This window comes from Excalfactoria chinensis, chromosome 6 (genome assembly GCF_039878825.1).
Source record: "Excalfactoria chinensis isolate bCotChi1 chromosome 6, bCotChi1.hap2, whole genome shotgun sequence".
Classification (NCBI taxonomy): domain Eukaryota; kingdom Metazoa; phylum Chordata; class Aves; order Galliformes; family Phasianidae; genus Excalfactoria; species Excalfactoria chinensis.
The window spans coordinates 3190776-3211901 of NC_092830.1; the positions used below are offsets into that span (position 1 = coordinate 3190776).

General features: G+C 43.0%; 1 protein-coding gene and 1 long non-coding RNA gene across 2 annotated transcripts; both read left to right on the forward strand.

The window, feature by feature from the left end:
• The first annotated feature begins 1683 nt into the window (after positions 1-1683).
• LOC140254164 (pulmonary surfactant-associated protein A-like) lies at positions 1684-3549 on the forward strand. Its single transcript, XM_072340473.1, has 3 exons — positions 1684-1825; positions 2216-2290; positions 3173-3549. Exons 1-3 carry the CDS (start codon positions 1684-1686, stop codon positions 3547-3549), a joined length of 594 nt encoding a protein of 197 aa, XP_072196574.1.
• A 3869-nt stretch (positions 3550-7418) lies between these two features.
• Positions 7419-17870, forward strand: LOC140254165 (uncharacterized). The gene is made up of 3 exons (XR_011904080.1): positions 7419-7497; positions 8181-8295; positions 15881-17870. It is a non-coding gene; the product is annotated as an uncharacterized lncRNA (long non-coding RNA).
• The last annotated feature ends 3256 nt before the right edge of the window (positions 17871-21126 follow it).

A 21126-nucleotide genomic window follows, 5' to 3' on the forward strand; every position in this document is an offset into this window, starting at 1 on the left:
TGTACAACTGGCACAGCTTATTTATTTTTCACAGGGCTAGTGCCTTTCTCGGAACACTCAGTAAACAGTGCTGTAGGGAAATTAATCTGGTTTCTGTGGGCATGACACCACTGACAGAGGACTCCAGCTCAGCTGAGGTAAGTGTGAATGTGCAGGGTATAGGGGACCTATGGAAGGGATGCAGGCTTGCTTCTACACAGCAGCATCTCATACTGGTACGGATGTAGCTTTCCATCCCTCAACTGCCTTAGCTGCTAGCCCTCCTTTGACATCTGGATGCTGCCCTAAACCCCTTCCCTTGTTAAATACAGAAACTCAGCTGAGAGTAACTTAGAAATGCAGGGCAACATCTTCCCTTTCAGTGATGCCCCACTCTCTGAGGCCTTTGTAGTTACATGACTGATAGAGAGCTGCTTTTATCTTCACTGAAAGGCCACTATACTGTTGAATAAAACCGCATTACTTACAACAGTAGAATTGTTGTTTATGATACATAACCTTCCCCTGGAATATCCTGTTCTGTTACCTCTACATAAGCAGCAGATGTACCATAGTTTTCTCACTTCGAGGCTATGCTATCATCTATTCAGATTCTGTTAAGCTACAATACTTCAGTTATCACTGACTGAGTTCTTATCAGTGATAACGAAAGCGATAGCACTGCAAGGGTGATCCTGGTGCATATTACGCTTCAGGTTAAGTCCGGATCTTAGCTTATCTTCACCGATATTTACAATTCGACATTTACACAGTAATTCTCTGGATGCATCAGGTATTTCAAATAAGTATTGAGAAACTGCTTTGTTCTGTTACAAGTGTTTGGGGTTTTTCTTTTTCCTTTCCATTTTGTTTATTGTTTGGGATTTTTTATTTTTTATTCTAAATATTTGGAAATGTTTCTACAAGCCAGAAAAGTACCCTCAAATACTTTCCTCACACCTTGTGTTCAGCTCTTGAAGAAAACAAACCTTCTATCATTCAATTTAATGACATTTCCATTCATATGCAAATTTGTATCATATTTCATGCTCTCGGTATTTCCCACAGATAAGAAGTTACTCGCCCTATAAATTAGACCATTTTAATGAGCCTTCCCTATTTCATATTGAAGCTACCAGGTAAGCTGAACATCTTTGAAGAGGTTTCCATTTAAACTGTCTGAATTGCTCACAAACTTTTCCATTTTAGAGTTTTTCTGCATCAGCGTTTTCATTATAATTATACCATACTGTGACTGAAGGTGCCAACGGAGGTGAAGATATTTTAACAGATGGGTGTTAATAATTGTTTCCCTCTGAAGTAAATCGACAAGGACCGCATGTTCCAGTTCACCTTACCCTGGCTTTCTCTTATTGAAGCAGACCAACCTATTGCTCCTCTGTAAAATCAGCACTATAGAACTATTGCTTTTCCCATTAGAAAATTTGCATACAAGGGTATCTGCTGTTTAAAAATGGGATGGGAATGGGGAAATTTGGGATTTTTTTGGTCCATAAGCTCCTCAGTAATGTAACTTTGCAACTCTAAGTGATGTTCATACCTCTATCTGATAGAAGAAACTTCAAACCCAGATAACAAATACAGAATGTCCTCTCTTTTCATCTTCTTTTCTTCCTTATTTTCTTTTAAACAGGGCCCTTCACTGGAGAATAGAACTGCTTGTTGTATCCTTGGCTTTAAATAATGCAGTCACCACAGTTGGTCCACAAAATCTTGGGACTGATACTTCTTCTGCTCCCCTGCCATGCTCAAGGAAAAGCAGCACCAGTTTTTCCAGTGCCCGGTTTCAGAGCTGAAGAAAGATTATCTCAAGCTTATTTACCAGGTGCCTGCAGTTACCAGTGCCATTTTTATCTACATGTACTGTTGCGTTCTACCTTTATGCTTCATAAATCCAGTGCTATGCTCTATGATAAGATGTGGGTTCTGCTTGGTAGAAAATAATCAGATCTTCATAAATTTCCTGTACAAAATAAGTCCTTTCATTTAAGTTTTCCGTAACCATCACTGCTCAGGCAAGCAGTTCCCACATATGTATTCCCTATCCTTAGAAAGCTCAATGTGTGAAAAGATCTTTAGTTTACAGCAGTAATCTAACACAGGTAAAACAAGCTTTAAAAGTTCACATTAATTTCACACAATTAACTCTGCTTTATCTTGAAAGCCAAGATTTAAAATACAACCTGAATTGCGTAACAGCTGGTTCTGTTTATAGGTTTCCCATCAGTTGCTGGTAATGAAATGGAAGATGTCCTTCAATTAAGAGATCGGATCTTAAAACTCGAAAGAGGTAATTATCTAAATCTACTTTTTACTGTAGCTGGAATAGGGAACGTAAAAAAGATGAATGGCAAAATATCTTCTAAGAAAAAGGCAGATTTTCCGGTTTTCATCGCATTCCTTTTATGTTGCTTGCTGATACACAGAAGGGTTATAACTTACAGACTTGAGGAAGAAGAGCGTGTTGGTTCCTGTAACAACTGGGAGAAGTCTGAGTGCAAACAAGTCAAGCTTATCAGAACCCTGCCTATGCAAGAGTGCTCCCTGAGTGTTTCTTATTCCTTTAACTAACTGAAGACTAAAAAGGTCTCAAAGTATTCACAATCAGGTTGTATCTAAGTTTCTACTCACTCAAGAACTGACAAATATCCATATATTCTGCAGGCTGACTCATAGGGTTTATACAGTACAGAGCTAGAGTCAAAGGGATTAATAGAGTACTTTATAATGGAAATTTCCTCTTTTTATTCCCTTTTGAATTCTCTCCCTTGAATGCCTGCAGGGATGGGACATCCACAGCCTCCTTGGGCAACCTGTTCCAGTGCTTCTCCACCCTCTGGGTGAAAAACTTCCTCCTAAGATCCAACCTAAACCTTTCCTGTCTGAGTTTAAAACCGTTCCCCCATGTCCACTATCAACCCTTGTAAATCCATGTATAATTATGTTTCTTACTTCTCTTTTTTTCCCTTCCCCTCATCTTTTTTGATTTATTCTAGCTTTTGGCGGTTGTCTCTGTTCTCTATTTTTAATCTTAAATTTTCTGTTTTCATCTCCTTTAATCATTTCTGGATTTATCCTGAAGTCATGAATTACAGTAGTGGGAATTGCAATTGGCAGCAAGTTGACTACAAGACAATCCATAAAAGTTAACGACTTCCACCTGATTTTGCAGTCCTTCGCTTACAAGGGAAGATAACAACATCTGGAGGAAAAATATTTGCTACCAATGGGAAAACAGCTGATTTCCATACTACGGTGAAAACATGCCAGGAGGCTGGAGGGTGTATTGCATCTCCAAGGAACGCAGATGAGAATGCTGCCATTCTACACTTTGTGAAGCAGTTTAATAGGTACGCCTACCTGGGGATAAAGGAAGCTCTAATCCCAGGCAAATTCCAGTTCTTGAGTGGTGCTGAACTGAGCTATACCAACTGGTATTCACGTGAGCCTTCTGGCAAAGGGGAAGAGGAGTGCGTGGAGATGTACACTGATGGCACTTGGAACGACAAAAAGTGCAATCAGAACCGCCTTGTTGTCTGCCAGTTTTAGTGCTTCTTCCTGTCCGGCAGAGTACATGGAATAGTCTTTTATATCCCTTGTTTCTTTCATTTGCAGCTAGTGAACTCAACACAGCGTGTAAAAAATGTGAGTCACTCATTTCAGCCTGATTTGGCTTTTGAATAAATATCAGCCTTAGGATTATAAGCCATTACTTAAAATCAAAGCAGTGACCGTATTGTCTGGTCTGTTATTGTTCGTCCCCTGACTCTCCTGATAGAGTTCCTATATTCTCTTAACAAGTGAAAAGAGGGGATTTCCTGAAGTGACTTGCAACCAGGAAAGCTTCCTATAGTCCTGTATAGCCACGACCTATAAAACTGTGTTTTGGTCTCCTTAGTTCCCAAATTTCCTTCCCCAAACCTACCCATACAGACATCGCTGCTACCACAGCTGTTGCTCAGTCAGCCAGCTTTTCTCTGCCCTTCTTCACCTATAACACATTCCCTGAAAGAACGAATAAGCAGTGCTACTAAGGTGGCACAGGACAGCAAGCTCCTGGAGGGGAGCTTTCTCTCCCCTTACTTGTCCCGTGGGAAAGTTTTAGAGACATCAGGTCTTTAACCCTCATATGTCTGAAGTGGTGGCCAGAAGCCACCTGGCCTCAGCACCTCTGGCAACTCCTTATCCGTTTCCTGACTCAAAGCATTAGCAGGACAAAGAGATCAAGGTGCCACACATGGGAACTGAGCCTGGTGAGATCAACAGAGCCATGGCCAGTTTCAGCTAAGAGGTTGAGGGATTCAGATAACCCCAGCTGATTTCTAGCATCACTGGCAATTTCAGATCTTCACAAAACTTGACTGAGGTTTTCCCAAGGGCTAAGCTTGGTAGACACCTACATCTTGGAAACAGCCCATGTTCTGTGCTCCTTGCAGAAGCCACTCAGAGCTTGCCCTCTCTCTTTAAAGCTAAAGAATTTTTTAAGACAAATCTTTCTAAACATTTATTAATGGGGTTCAACCACCTACCAAAGCTGGACATTCCCACTTGCAGAGCAAGCTGCACAGTGCAACAGTCAGACCAAGATATGTTTATAAATTCTTCTCCTTCCTTTTGGATAGCTGACTCCAGCATAGCTTAGATAATGTAGGCTCCGCACAAGCTCTGCAAACCATGGGGCAAGGGCTGGCTGACCATCTAAACATGCATCCACACACACTGCATCTAATGCTTCAGTATCAGCTGCACCCACCCACGTGAGCCTTGTCAGCTCCAGATTGCTTACAGGGAACTGAACAAGGAAACATACAGCCCTAGAGCAAGATCACCTCCTCCTACCTTCTGGGTGATGGGAGACCAAACAAATAACGTACAAAGGTAATCAGAAAGGGAAGGCAAGACCGTGTTTGGTGCAAACAGGGGCCAGAGAGGGGGCTGCTTGCAGCCTCTTGGCTATGCACTTCACTGTAATTCCAGAGCAGCAACTGGCTGTGCATGACATTCCTGAGCTGGCTTTAATTCAATTACTCGTTTTGAGTACACAGTCTCACCACCTGCTCTATGGAAAGATATAGATGCCCCTGGCATCCATTCAGCTCCTTGCTTGCTGTCATGGCCTGTGAACCACTCTTGCAGCTATTCTCTGCAAATGAAGTACTTAATCTTAAAGTTATTTACTTAGAATGATTAATGCCTAAGGATTAATATTATACCAACACACCTTCCTGCTTCAACAGTTTGGTACTTCCACAAGGTACGTAATTATTTACACTCTGGTAATATTCAGATTCTTCATTACAAAGATGCAAATGACCATCTCACCGTTCCTGGAATGGTAAAGTTATCCAAACATATAAAAAGAAATGTTTACAAACAAAATCCTCAGTCTGCAACATGCATCTATTCAGCATGCGATGAGATCTACAAGCTGCTGACCAGTACCTTGTTTCTGGACATCACAGCCAAGATGGCAAACACTGAATCCTATAGTGTAAGGTCTAAACAGGCTGCTGTGTTGAACCCTGTTTGAAACAGGCGTGCAGAGGACAAATGGGGAATCAAGAACCTATGGGCACTCTTTCACTTTAAAACTGTATTGTTACTCTTTCTTTACTTACAAATGTTTTACAGCTTTCCAGTATCTAACTTCACTCATCAGCTCACCCGCCCACAGTCTTCAGCCTTGCATGACTCCTGTTGTGAAACCACCTCTGCCACCAGGACAAGGAAATCAGAACACAGACAGTAGTTTTCCACTCGTCGTATTCCTACACAGTTCAGAAGCTCACAGCGATTAACATCAGCCTGAGAATAAAGCTGGACCCTCCAAACACTAAAAAGCACGGTAAGTTTATATTTATGCTATCTATCTGTCCTGGAAACTTGAGCTTTGGTATCTCCCTGCTCATCTCCAGGGTTACAGAATCATCTCAAAATCAGAACAAACTGTAATGATGTGAAAAAAATTAGAGTGTCTTCAGCATAAGTTTGTGAACACACACCATAGCAGAACCATCTGCTGTTTGGTCATATTTCCCCCCATGGACTCCCAGTGAGTTGGGCAAAGGACTTTGCATGTTACTCCGCAGCTGTGATTGCTAACCCTGTCTGGTCACTAACCCCTGGTCACTAACTCCTTGTGTTACTAGTTGAGGACCTTAAACTTCAAGTGAACCAAATATTACCTTGCCTCACTTTACTCTCACTGGCAACTCTGCCAAAAGCAGGCAAGTGTGGAAGCAGTAGCGTTGGCCTGAGAAGGCACTGACTTATCTTGGCCAGATCAGTCAGGCACTTGAACACCTCTTTTATTTTCAGAATCTGAATGAGAGGCCAGCACAGCATCATCATAATGGTAGAAAGACAGGAGTACCCAAGGCTGGCAACAGTGTCATTAATAATTACTTCAGTGTTTATTTTCTGAAACCTTTATGGGCTTATTTTAAAAGCCTAATCCACTTGGATTCTAACCTTGAACGCCAGCTGCACCTTATGTGACTGTCACTGTGCTGTGGGTGTACATCAACACCACCCAGCTTGCTGACAAGCCAAAAGCTCTGACGCAGCTCAAATTTTTCAGCCAAAGGAGAGCACCAAAGGTGACAGTAATGGCACCACCACTAGGCTGATGCCCATTAAAATCTGATTAATCTTGAGAGGCAGAGAAAAACTGTATAAGAAGATTTCATGAAAAGAAACAAAAGAAGGGACTTTGTTTTTACAAGGTCAATAAAGTAGCTCAAATACTAAAGGAGAGAAGTAATCAGTTTTGGGGAAGAAAATCTTAGTGACTTATTCTCCCTTTGTACAGTGAAAAACAAGTAGTCCCCCGTCTTCGCCCCTTGTTTCCCCCACCCCCCAAAAAAATCATAGGTTAAAATTGTTTCAATTTCTATAAAAATATCTACAACATGAGAAATTATTCCTAATAGTCACTTTTTCCTATTAGATTAGCCTAGTTCATGTTGCGCGTTTGGTAAGATAGAGAAAAAAACCACAATTGTCAGTTTTAGGTCTGAAGGGACATAGTTGAAGTCTGAACTTTGGTCTCAGGAGATGCGAACACACATCTCTTCGGACAGACTGACTCAAGTGACCACACCAGAGGGTTCCTAACCCATGCTGCAATCTGGCCATCATCTCACCTTTTATCGTGAGACAGATGCCAGTGGGAGTGCAGTGTCTAGGGCCAGTTCTTAAGGACTGTGCAACGCCACCTCCACCACATTACATAGCAGAGCCAAAACTGCTTAGTAAAACCTCTTGAAAGGCTTTGCATGTGTGTAGTGGAAATTCTAAGTCACAGCTTGAAGCAGTGATGGGGTACCTGGTGGGAAGGCAGGGCCAATCCAGGGGAGCTCAGGTGCACACAGTGAAGCTGAGTGACAGGAAGGGCTGGAGCCAGGATCCACCCCCTTCCCAGCCCTCATTTAAGGGTTGGCAGTGTAGGTGAGGGTGTCTTGTTTCAAATCTCTTCCCATCTCAGGCATTCTGAAGGTAAGCAAATTCATTTCTTCATTTCTGTGCCCGTGGCTGTTGCATTTGAGCAACTTCTCAGTTGCTGCACCCTGAGACCTTGCTGCTCTGCTGTAATAGCTGTGCTTTCCATTGCGTTACAGCATTACACGTGTGCTTTTTTACTTCCTGTAATAAATTCTATAGCCACAATCTTTCAAGTATTAAAATAAAAATGAGCTTATAAGTAGCAAGCATTAAACCAAACTAAATTCTTGGGGGTCAGGTATGTAAAGGTTTTAGGTCCGGAAAACCTTAGGGATGACAGCCTTCATGTTCTGAGGGCTGCATGTGCTCCTCAGTTTGTAGCCCAGCTTTTGACTGGTTATTTTGGTAATATATTAATTTCTAACAAAATAAGGTGATCTTCACAGAGAAAGCCTAAGTGTTTCCCTGACACAACAGAGCTATCAGTTATCATCTCACAGTGATCGCCTGCCAGGGCAGTGTGAGCATGTGTGTAAGAGCAGGCTGTAGTTTAATTGGTCCTGAGCAAACTGGTCAAACAGAACTGCTTCACCCTTGTTTTCAAAAGATTTGTTCCACTTTAAGAAGCAGCGAGTGGGAGGGGTGCAAACAAGTACCTGAGCACACCGCTGCGCTCACCTCTGAGCCTCATATAGCTGAAGGGACGGCAGCCTTACTCTCACTGTTCTGCCTCGCAGGCTCAGTACCACCTTCTCCAACAACACTCTGCAGCAGCTGGATGGAGAATGGGCTCTCAGACAGAACTACTCAAGATTATCTGTGAGACGTGCAACATACCTTGAGGAGACTAAGGTAAGGCGGATGGAAAATACGGATTCCTATGGCACCACTCAAACAGGTCACTTCACCTGCAGCACAGCCTAAAGAAAGCTAGAACTTCTTGTAGTCGAGATGTAAAGCTGTAATTGCTTACGCATTGTTACATATGCTTGTTTTTCATCATGCCTGACTTCTCAAGATCTCTCATATTTTGTATGTTAGACTACATTTTGGCAGCTACATTTCATATTGCTTTTAAAAATGTGTAGGTAATTTTCTTTACTCACAGTTCTAAGTAGGCTGGTCTGATTACTTGTAAGTAAAGCCTGATTACAGCGTGCTTTAGAAAGGCTAAAGTAATTCTAAAAATGAATGTTCATTCAGTGTAATTAGCACTTTATTCAGTTGCTCCTTCTAGAGTCAAATCTAATCTAGAACACAAGCAAATTCACTGAGATGTTAATCTTGTGATTCAGAGTATTTGCAGAACCTTCTTGGTTTGAGGGTTTTAATCTTTTAGGGATCTGTGTGGTTTGATCTTTCAGGGTTCACTTAGTTGAAATATGGCCATTTCTCTAAGGTTCTAAATCAATTAACTGTCAACTTCATTTCTGGACTTACATGACCTGTAATTAAGTGACATTTGCCTTATAGTTCTTTTGACTACCAGTCGCCCTCATTTCTAATTTATCTCTGTACAAGAAGTTCTCCATGCTGGCCAGCCAAGTCAGAGAAGCAGGGTAGGGATTCACCCATCTGCCAATGCACGCTGTTACAAGGGACAATAGGGGCACTGCAGCAGTGATGGCCTCTCCAGAAAACCAGATCAAACCCATCTAATTATCATTAAGTGTTAATATTAAGTTGGCAGTTAAGATCAGAAACGAGAACAAAGTAATTCATGTTCACCCCACTCCAAGTCTGAATGTTTCAGTCTCCAAGTTAAGGGAGCAAAAGAGCTGAATGAATTCTTTGTTGCAGGTTAGCACTTTGGACTTGTTCTTCAATTACAAGTATATGTCTAGGAGAAGAGATGTTCAATCTGCAAAACAGGAAGCATCATGCAGCATTTAAGCACTTTAGCACATGCTGTGCTAAAGCAACGCAGTCAGTGCGTGCAAGCAGCTCTTGTGTGTAGGCTCTCCCGCTGAGAGCCACAAGCCCCATTCTAAAACCAGAAATGCAATACCACATCTGGTTTTATCTGATATTCTGAATTGGCACATTTTAGCATGACTATCTGCAGACTAAAATAGAAACAGTATTTCAGTAAGGAGATGACTTGTAGCCTGTAACACATCATAATTTGTTGGTATTATTGGTCAGGGCTTTTTCATTCTGTCTGCAATGAGGCAGGCAGATGAGGGACTGAACCCTACAAAAGTAGGGTTTGCCCTGCTTGTTTACACAGAGTGTGACCAAAGTATCCCAAAAGTTGCAGTGCAACTACATTATATAGAAGTTTTGAACAGTCTGGTCACTGACAGTGAAAACCCAAGTTTATATTCAATGGGACTATGCTTGTGGCGACAGGAAGAAAAACAGAAGGATTGATTCTCAGATGTTATCAAGTAGCACGATGAGTGGCCTGAAACCTTTATAGCAAACGGTCTTGTGGCAGATATTATTTGAAGCAGGAATAGTTTGCCTCTTCCCACCGATGTGAAAGAGGCCAAAGAAAAGGGGATTAAGTTGACAAGTAGCAGACTGCTACTTGCTTCAGGGAGAACAGAGTAATCTAGCCTCCTCCCCATAGGAGTTTCCAGCCATGTCTTCACATGTGACACTTACACCCAAGATCCATATGTCTACGTTTGTCAGTGTTTACTTGCCTGTTAGAATGTATGGAGCAAAACCCCAATGGTGCTGCCAAGAGTTTCCAGTAACATTAGAAACAAGAATCTCAGAGCAGGCCATCCAGCACCAAATTAAACATTGAATTCACCTGTTTGGACTTGAGTCAGGGGTCTAGTTTCCTCAGTATGCTTCCATAAATACACAGTCACACAAGCCTATACCCAAGTATCAGCTTGAGCATGTTTATCCTTGCTTTACAGATATTTAGCAACCAGATTTTTTTATTCAATAGAAAGAGCACTGAGCAGCTCACCAGTTGGGAGTTTGTTCTATCTCTGTGAGCACCAAGGTTCCCCCTGCCTGAGGTTATTTGTCTCCAGAGATGATCTAAGAGTAAAAGGATTCAGAGAGAACTATTCTCTTCCAAAACTATGTGTTTAAACCTGAAATACTGTGATAGGGGAGATGAAAGAATTACAACTTCCTGCTGGAACTGAAGATGACGAAAGGCCAACAGCCTTTGCCCATTTTCCTGTTCATCTCCCAGTCTTTTGCTCTCAGGTGCTTGATTCCTTGTTCAGTTAACATTAGAAGCCGTCATTTTCCTGAGAAACAAGAGAAAATAACGCACTTGGCTGGTGTGAAATTGGCACTGAAAGCTGATCCATTGCACCTTTTGGTGGCTGTACTTACAAGTCTCCCTAAGAATTCTTTTAAAACGTGTTTTCTTTGTTCCCAGAGGTTGGTCAGTACCACTAGAGTTTTGATGTTTCCAGGTGTAGAGGAAAAAATTACTACAAGATAGTGGAGTGTTCTGAAGTTTGGAGGAGAATAGGTTATATATATATGTGTGTGTGTGTGAGTATAGATATTTCTGATATCAATTCAGATGCCAGATCATCTTTCTGCAAGGCAGGGGACCAGCAAGTGAGAGCAAGTAACAGCCTGGGAGGCCAGCACCTCCCTCAAGCATCTCATTCAGGGACCTTCTCACATTACAGTGATCCCGTGGGCTTAGGAAGGCTATGTTAAAGCTTTGTACTACTTCTATAAAGAGCATTGGTTGTTCCTTTTTTTGTACCTCTCTGTAAGTTTTGCAGTCTTCAGTATTTGGCCTGATCACACTGAGGAAAAATAGGTTCCCACCCTGCCCCTTTTGTTTTAGGCAGATAAATATACCTGGATCTTCATAACACTTTTACTATTGATTCTATAAGAAAAAAAACCATGAGTGACTTGGGGAAAAAATGCTAGATGAGCAGAGAACTATAGCTGTGTAACTTCACTGCAGCTGAAATCCAAGATAACATTGGACATAGCAGCACCTGCAGCAGGCAGGACAAGCACTCCTACGTAGTTCCAGGTGGTAGGGCAGGACTGCAGTTTCCTTGTGGGGTGGAAGCAAGCCACCAAGCAGCTCTGCCATCTGCACACTGCACATCTAATTCACCTATCAGGTTCAGTCACCCCTTCTGCTTGCATGGATTTGTTCTTTCCTAGTAATCAGAAGTAAGAGCTTTAAATTAAATGGCCAAACAATATTATGTCTTAACTATATTGTAGCAGGCTGTAGAGTGGCAGCTAATATATGTACTGTTATGTGAGTTTTTGTTTACTGCTTGTGTATTCCTCTGCAAGAGATGTGTGCAGTGACATGATCAGTGAGTGTTAAGGGTAGCAGCAAAGGAATCTGCTATCTAACACATGTTTTACATGGGCTACTTCAGAGTGCATTAAACAGGCACTTAACAAAGCGTACCAGCTTCACTTTGAATTTTGTCCTCTTAAAAAGCTAGTCTGTCAGTGGCACTATGAAAACTCATTCTTTAACATCCAGAGGGGTTTCCCCATGAACTTCAGAAAGGGAAGACTTTAATGTATGTAGCTTCAGATAAACCTGAAATGGAATATGGGAAACTGAAGGCACAATCAAAAAAACCCATACTTGTAATAGTTCTTTATTCCTTCTCAAAAGCACTCACTGTATATTGCTCTAGAGAAGCCATGTATTGCGTTCCATTTATTCCATTACTCTCCAACCCTTGCAGAGGCTTTTAATCTTGCAGATAAATATAGATATGCTATTTTGCAATGAAGGATGCTATGGTTGTATAATCATGTGGTTTAGAGAGCAGATTTGGTATGATAACACACTGATGAGGATTTTTTTGAGATAAAGGACAGAAAAGCTTCAGCAGCTGCATATTTATTATGAAAGAAACACAGCATTATTTTTATGTTCTAGAGAGATGTTTTGGTTAACCACTATATTTAGGGTTTTTTTTGTTGGTTCTCCCCCATGATCGAACCCAAGAGGTTGTTTGCAACAAGAGCCAGGCTACTAGTTGTTTGGAATGTTTTAACCACACAGTCTGTGAGCATCAAGCACTGTCATTGCGTTACATATCTCATTATCTGAGTAAAAGCTCCAGCTCTTACAGAGCTGTGCTGAACAAACCATGCTACCTGACACAGGTAGGCAAAATTCAGTCGTGTTATGACCTCCAGACTCAGTACCTTCTAATTGCTCGGTATTGCAGTTCAACAGACTTGCTTCTTAGCGCGCCTGTTCACATTTCAGATGCATTCTAGTCTTGATTTTCTTATTTATATGACAACATGTTACTGATGTAGCATACAGCACAGGTCAGAAGCAGTGTGTCACATACCAAAGCAACCTCGGCATGCGCCTTGGGCTGCAAAGCCCTTACCTACAAACTGAGAATGCAAAGCTTTAAAATACAGGAAAATGGAAAACAGAAGTGCAGGGTAGCACAGAAAAGGCTGGTGAAAGACAAGTTAATAGTTCAGGGACATCCTGTAAGACCTACCAGGGTTATTAGTCATCAGCATCAGCTTATCTAGCTAAGCCTCTGTAGCTTTCAGCTCCTGATGGGCGAAACAAGAACTTCAGCAAATGAACTGCTGCTTTTTTGAAGCTTATATTTCAGTCTTCCTGAAGCTGCTCTATATCACAGCACGTCTTCTCGTGACTTCTCTGTTGCCTCTGTGATACCATCCTCAGCACTGTTTGGGTTGGATAAGGCCCTGGGCAACCTGATCTAGTGGGTGTGTATGTTTGGTGGCCCTGCTAGGCAGGGGGGTTGGAACTACATGATCCTTGAGGTCCCTTCCAACCCGGGTGATTCTGTGATTCTGTGACTGAGCAAAGCAGCAGGAGGCAGCTCCCCAGGCTCTCCTACAGATGTCTCTTCTGGTGTTAACGGCCTCATACTTAGATGCTTTCTTTCACACACCCAAGGAGAGGGAACAGGAAGAAGAAAACTTAGTGCCATAAGAAAGGCCAAACTGTCACAGAGGATCAAGTCTGGCAGGTGGCATTCCAGAGCTGTCCTGACACAGGTATGTGCTCAGCTGGCAGGGAGACAGTGACCCCACACATGCTTCGGGCTCTGAGCTTGAAACTACACCCTATATCTTCTGCAGCATTCCACAGCTCGCAGGAGCTGACATTAATCTGAACTGTAAATCCTGGCACCAGTTTGCAAGGGCTGAGGTTTCCAGAAAGGTCTCAGCACTGCTGCAAGGCAGGCACAGAGCCTGTACAAGTGCAACAGAGCTCTAAGGGTTTTCCCTTTCTCTCCAGATAGGCTGAGCTGGTACCTTCAGAGATTAGGAAGCAGACACAAAAAAGACCAAAAAGTCAACACCAGAGAGTTAAAGCTTGCCTGCAGGTAGCAGAGCCCTGCTGATTTTACAGCTCCAGCTGAAGCCTGCCTAACAGGCTGCTAGCCTTCCTTGTAGATATCATGGTGCTCAGCTTTGTGGGGCTGTGCTGAGCAGCAGCACCTGGTCCCTGCTGAACTAAGGGCACATTTGTGAGCAGGCCTTTTTCCTTGCTTCAGAAACCTGGTGCTGATGATGCACAGATCACTCTCCTATCGTACCTTGCTGTTCTCAGCTTCAGTGTTGGCAGATATCCATGTAACACAGCTTGGTGCTCCAGGTAGGAAGACAGACCTTACCTGTCCCCATCTGAACAGTCCACTGAATCACAGAATCACAGAATGACCCGGGTTGGAAGGGACCTCAAGGATCATGTAGTTCCAAACCCCCTGCCTAGCAGGGCCACCAAACATACGCCTTTACTAGATCAGGTTGCCCAGAGCCCCGTCCAACCTGGTCTTGAACACCTCCAAGGACGGGGCATCCACAACCTCCCTGGGCAGCCTGTTCCAGGACCTAACCACTCTCCTAGTAAAGAACTTCCCCCTAACATCCAACCTAAATCTTCCCTCTTTTAACTTAAAACCATTTCCCCTAGTCCTGCTATTATCAGCCCTTTCGAAGAGTTTACTCCCCTCCTGGGAGTAAGTTCCCTTCAGGTATTGAAAGGCTGCAATGAGGTCACCCTGCAACCTTCTCTTCTCCAGGCTGAACAAACCCAACTCCCTCAGCCTGTCCTCATAGGGGAGGTGCTCCAGCCCCCTGATCATCTTCGTGGCCCTCCTCTGGACCCTTTCCAAAATCTCCATATCTTTTTTGTACTGAGGGCTCCACACCTGGACACAGTACTCCAGATGGGGCCTCACAAGAGCAGAGTAGAGAGGGACAATCACCTCCCTATCCCTGCTGACCACCCCTCTCCTGATGGAGCCCAGGATCCCATTTGCCTTCCGGGCTGCCAGAGCGCACTGCTGGCTCATGTTAAGTTTCTCATCTATCAGGACCCCTAGGTCTTTCTCTGCCGAGCTGCTCTCAAGGACAACTCCTCCCAGCCTGTACAAGTGCCTGGGGTTCTTCCGGCCCAAGTGCAAAACCTTGCACTTTGCCGTGTTGAACCTCATTAGGTTCACCCGAGCCCAGCTTTCCAGTTTTCCACTGGTGAAGGACTGCTACAGGGTCAGGCATTGCAAGATGTAATAATTAGTGTCTTTATTATCCCAAAATCAGCCACCGTCACCCATGGAAGAGAAAGGCAGGCTGGTGCCCTGGAGGGGACAGAGGCTGATGAGAATGAAATGGAGTACTTTTATGGGGCCTGCAGCTGGGGAAAGTGGGCCTTTCCCTCATGTTGCCCATGGCACGTGTCTCTGGGAGGTGAAACTCCCTGCTCTCCTACATAGAGAGGGCTGCCATTTTGCTCAAGAGCTCAGCTGTGCTGAGCTGTGTGTTACCCTGCCTGACTTGAGGGAAACACAGGTGGTCCAGCCAACCTGTTTGAGGCTATCTAAAGCTGTACTAGGCTGAAGCAGGAAAACAGAACTTTTAAAGGCTGGAAGGCTGTTTGAAATGCACTTCCCTGCAAAGAAAACACTTTGCAGGACAGCCAGATGGCAAAATCCTGATGTGATCCAGTCTTCAATGACAGAACAAGTTTTCCTCCAGTATCCTTTCTCTCTCTTTGTTCCCAGACACTGCATCAGCTCTGCTCATTATAATCGTATTTATTTTCCTGCTTGGTGGGTATGTTTGTCTGTACTTGTGGCATAAATGTTAAAAAATATGTTGGTAATACTCATTTTTAAATCGTTTTCTTTAATCTGATAGCGCTGGACCCTGTGTGGCAGGAAACCCCCCATGATACACCTTGACTTACCCCATCACATGCTGATGGGGAAACTCGTAAGAGCAAAGCCAGTGCACCACTCTGAGAAATGAGATTGAAAAGTAGATTGAAAAGTTCAAGATTTGGCATTTCATAATGCTAGGTAACATTGACCCAGCACATCATTGTTAGACAGCTCAATATCACTACTCTGTTACACAGCCCCAGGCTAAATAAAACAAGCATGACCATACAGTTGTACAATCTATTTACCAGTAAAAAAGGTGATGTGGTGTGTTTTCTTCCCTACAGTTTCATACTCTTGGCATGGAGGAAATGGTGGTGGAAACAATCCTGGCACCATGGGAAATACTGCTGGTCATGTGTGCTGCAGTGCTGATCATGAGCTTCCTTATGGTCCTGCCCCCGGCAGTAGTGGTGATATGGAGGATGAAGCGTGTGCCTCAGATCTCACTGCATGGCTCGGTGTGAGCCGGCCACCTTCTTTCAAAGGCTGTTTCAGAACGATGAAATCTCTCAGGATCAGCATTACTGCTCAAGGTCTGTCCTAAACACACTGTTTTACCACTCCATCACTGTTAAGTCCCGGTTAAAAGGGAATGTGTCCAATTCTGTTTTCATTTGATGCAGTGCTTTGCCTTCTGTTTTCTGTCTATGCTGTATTGTTGTTGGTTGTCATATAAGTAATATAGGTACTTAATTTCCACATTGTTGTCTTCTCTTTCACTATACTGTACTGAAAACAATACTGAAAACTAAGCACTGTACAGTACTGTATTCCCTTAACTAATAACTGGTAAAGTCTGCCTCTCTGTAGTTAAAGTGCAAATAGTACCAGAGACTTCAAGATCATTGACAAGTTGTGGATGCGTTAAAGTAAGCAGTATAGTCTGGTTGTAGAAACCTACATGAACAGGGCATGGTGCAACAAAGAAACATCTCGTTCTTATTTTTCTGATTTGAAATTGTTGGCATCTAATGTTTCTTGTTGCTTTAATGCAATACGGAAGTTCTTCTCTTTGTTAAGTCCTGAGTGTCAGGATGCAAAACCCTTCCCACTCCAGGGCTGGAACAAGAGGCTTATCCCAATGCTTAGACTTGCCCAGCCAGATGCCAGCTCATGGTTAATGCAAACATACGGCAACTATTTCCCTAAATTACATTATGCAAATTTACTCTGGGAAGTAATGTCATTAAATTTACTATAGCTTTTAACTGCGTTGTTCAGGCTTATTGGTTCAACTGCCCCTTCTCACATATAAATAACAAATTGGATGGTGAGAATAGAACAAAACAACCTCTCTGCAGTTTTATAACAATAATAATTTTCGGCTTAATATCAAATTCATGCAATATCATATTAAAGCCTTCCAGCCCATTTCTTCCATGTTAAGTGAAGCTTATTAGTAAGATTTTTTACACGAAGATTTAATTGTTTTTAATACTTTACAAGGACAATGGGCTTGAGTTCCTTATGAAGTCCAATACTGTGTTTCTTTTCCTTTGTTAGTTGGTTTGGGAAGTTGCTAGATTAGCTCAATAAAACTCAGAACATTATTTATAGTACCAGTAGAAAAATGATAATGGCAAGTGCTCAGTGCTTTGGGCAGATATTGCATTTGGGCATCGGCTGATAACGGTTTGGCTGCAAATGAAAGACTCGAGGACATTATAACTCCGTTTGATACAGACAATTTGTTTGTCAGAAATAAACACCAATCTCTGAAAAACATTTGCTTTTCTTTAAGACTGCAGCTTTTTTTCTCACAAATGCTGTGACTTAAACTACAGCCTTACAGTTCCTTTGTAGCCAAAGCAGTCAACTCATCCCTTGCTTGATTTAATTGCTACGCTAAGGAAGTCGTATGACTGGCTGGTTCTGGGCCCAAAAACAATGGGTGAATTTTTGCTTGCATTCTAAGCCTGAAAGGCAGTGTCTGATTTTACCTGAGTAATATTACTTATTTGAATTGAAGCAACTAATGGGGATTAAGTTCAACTAAACATCATGTATACGTGTATACCTGTAATTGCTGTCTGTATCTGAAAGATTCACAAGAATAGGGAGAAAGTGAAAGGAAATGCAAACAGATGGGCTGGTTGTCTTCAGACTTGTGGCTTCAATGTTTGCTCAACAGATGAGAAGTAAAAGCAAACTCCGAGCTCAGATTCCACTGAAGATCAAGCAAGCAATAACTAAGCTTTCTTTTTAGATTTCACCATAATTCAGATATATGTATGCTCTGTAGCAATAGCTCCACAAATAAAGTGCATTTCCAGCACTATGTTGTCTCTGGTCTTTACTCATGTTGAATGCTAGGTGGCCAAAAGCCAGAGTTTTCTGCTCCTTATACTTTGTTCTCTTTATCTCTTGGTCTCTAGTCAGCTCACGGGCACTAGGGATGTGTAAAGAGGTGTCAAAGAAGAAGTACTTGCAGAAGGAAGTAGAGTGGAAGCGGGAACAAATGTTTTTGTATTTCAGTGTAAGAATAAATGACCAAAAAAAAAAATTACTTGATCATATCTTTGTTCACATTTCAGTTGCTTCGAATTTGGAGGATGAGCTGAATTTTTGCTAATGGTGGTAACAGCCAAATATGCCTTGGTGTAGCCTGGATTTGGAGGTATGGTAATGGGAGGCAGGCCAAGGAGGGTGATTGCCATGAGCTGCAGGTATCTTGGGCTAGACTCAGGAACTGCCCCAGCACATCTGTACTGACACCAAAACATCTTAGCCAGTCAGCCCCACACTCAGTCCAGAGCCCTGTAGCTTCACTCTAATGCAGGCTGCCAGAGAGGCTGTGAATGCCCCATCCCTGGAGGTGTTCAAGGCCAGGTTGGATGGGGCCCTGGGCAGCCTTGTCTGGTATTCAATACAGAGATTGGTGGCCCTGCCTGCAGCAGAGGTTTGGAGATGCATGATCCTTGAGGTCCTTTCCAACCTTGGAAAGGTTGTCTCTGGACCTCAGATGCTTTTGTATTCTTCTTCTGAAGCTTAACCACAGCTTGCAGTAACCTCTGCCTAATAAGACATGATGGAAATCTGTGATAATTTAGGATGATCCCATTTCTCATATTTTGTGCCAGACTGAAATGTTGCATTTTTTCTGCTGTTTTATCTAGCTGCAGCAAGAATACAGGGTGCTTTTAGAGTGCTATAAAGGCTCTGAACTGTGCCTGATTGTATATACTTCTGTGGGAAGTCCTCAGGTTTGTAAATGCAAATGGAAAGATGTTTGAGCTGTTCCCCCAGCAAACTTCAGAGCTTTATATCCTTAGCTCACATGAGCTGCAGCACCCTAAACACCTGATTTCGCCCCCGAGCACACAGGTGCACACACAGAATTGTTTCCTATAGCCATAGCTGCTGTGACTTGCACTGTTTTAATGGTCATCAAAGCAACGACAGTGACTGATAGCGGTGAAAGCAACCAGAAGTAAAACTCTTCCTCCATAAAAGCGATCCTTCTTTACAGAAGATGATTTTTGACAGCAGTTATTGTGTTTAACTAATGACCGCATCAATTAAGAGACTGTAAATTCCCTTCTAATTATGGCAAGACAAATTTAAGGCATAAAAATACAAGCTGCATTCTTTAAAAATGCCCCTGCTGTGAGCTATGTGACTAGATTTACTGTAAGCATCTGTACCCAAAAGCTGAGGTCAAATGGTGACTGTGACTTGAATCTTTTAACTAAATACAAGCTGTATGTTTACAGGTCTTAGGAGGGATTTTACTGCTCTGCTTTCCTCATTGAAATACTCACATCCAACCACAGCCAGCCGCTTGGTCAGTGGTACAAGCCTGCCAGTCCCTCCTGCTAATAACCACATATTAGACAGTCTGCCTCCTTGTCGTGGTTGTTGGTGTCTATGCCTTGCTTAGCAAGCTCTCCGAGGAAGGTGTCCAGCTGCTCGGGCTCGCTGTAGGCTAATGTGTGCAGGCAGCTGCTGTTGTCGGGGAAATAGGCAGATTCAGCTCCACTCACGGCCCTCTCCGAGGCTGGAAAGGTTGAAGCCAAAGGAACCAGCTGAATTATGCAGCTAAACCCAGGTGTATTTGTCCTGAATTCAAACAATCACAGGCATTCCCATTTTCCAGGCTAGAAGCTTCAACTTGGAATAAAAGTGACTGCAGAACCGTTAGGTTTGTTTTAAGGCTTAGGACATAAACTGTTCTAGCAACAACGGGCAGTGGAGTGCTTTTCATTAAACATATAGGAGAAAGGTTGGTCTTTTCCTGTATGTGTATGCATGAATATTTATTTTTAAATTATATCAATAGCAGATTCAGACAGCTGTTCTAAGCAATGGAAGCATTCTTAGAACCCTCGGGCTGCCACGTGATATGATAATACTGCTGGCTAGGAACAGCTGCTGGGTTTTATGGTGTGTGTACACACAGTGAGAGGTGCAGGTGGCGGCCAGCTCTGCTGAAGCACTGTGGGTACAGTTGCAAGATAAACTGCAGTTCTGTGCTGTTGCTGCCAATCCAGCTGGTCACACGGCCACCGTGCCTCGTAGCATTTGTGTCAAGATGCACCATCCCACAAACTCAATGGGTATAAGTGCATTTTGCTAGTCCGAGCTTAAATAGCAGCGCTCACCAGCGCAGACCTTTGTGGTGGTTTTAAAACAATCAAGATTTCTGGTCCTGTAGACCAGAGACCATTCCAGCATCACCCTTCGTGGTATCACATGTGCCAAGGAGGATTTTCCTCTTTCCTTCCTCCCTTTTTCCCTCCCTGAGCCTCCCACACCCATGCTAAGATGTTTGAGAGCAACTCACGTTCGCAGACAGCCAGCATCTCCCCCACAGTCAGCTGAGTTGTCCAGGTGAACCCAGTGGTACTACCACAGGTTTCAAACAGCCTGCTTCTTCTGAGGAACGAGAAGTCGTAACCCTGGGGGAAGAGGAATGGCATAAATACAACTCAACCTGCATCACGGTAACCAGAGGAGAAGAAACATTCGGCCAGTGAAGATCAATACAGACACTACAACTTCTCGCTGTCCTAAAGGGGAAAAAAGGTAACAAGGAAATAATATAGTACACCATAATAAGCATGTGTAAATTAATGAATAAAACCAGCAAGCTAGTAGCAGTAAACTGTAACTTTTACCTTGTTGCACATGGGTTTGCAGTACTCAGTGCTGCCAATAGTGATGCACACTATCCCACCATTCTTCGGAGCGATAGGCTGTGGGCACTGAGGTAGATGCTTGCAGACTTTCATGTGAGTTTATAAAAAGGAAGAAAAAAAAATAAAAAAGAAAAAAAATAGAAATGAAAATGGGTAGACAAGTCTCTTCTGAAGCAAACTATAGGCATAGTCATTGACCTGGTGCAGGTGATAATTTCTCCGCTACATGACATGGGCAAAGCTACATGACATGGGCATTTTTGTTTGCTTAAAAGCATATTTGTTTTTATTTTGGCAATGCCTCGTCTTTCATCTTGTCACTGAGAGGACAAAGTGCCTGACAGCCAAAATGATGCCCGGCCTCCCAGATGCAATGGCAAGCATCCCTGCTC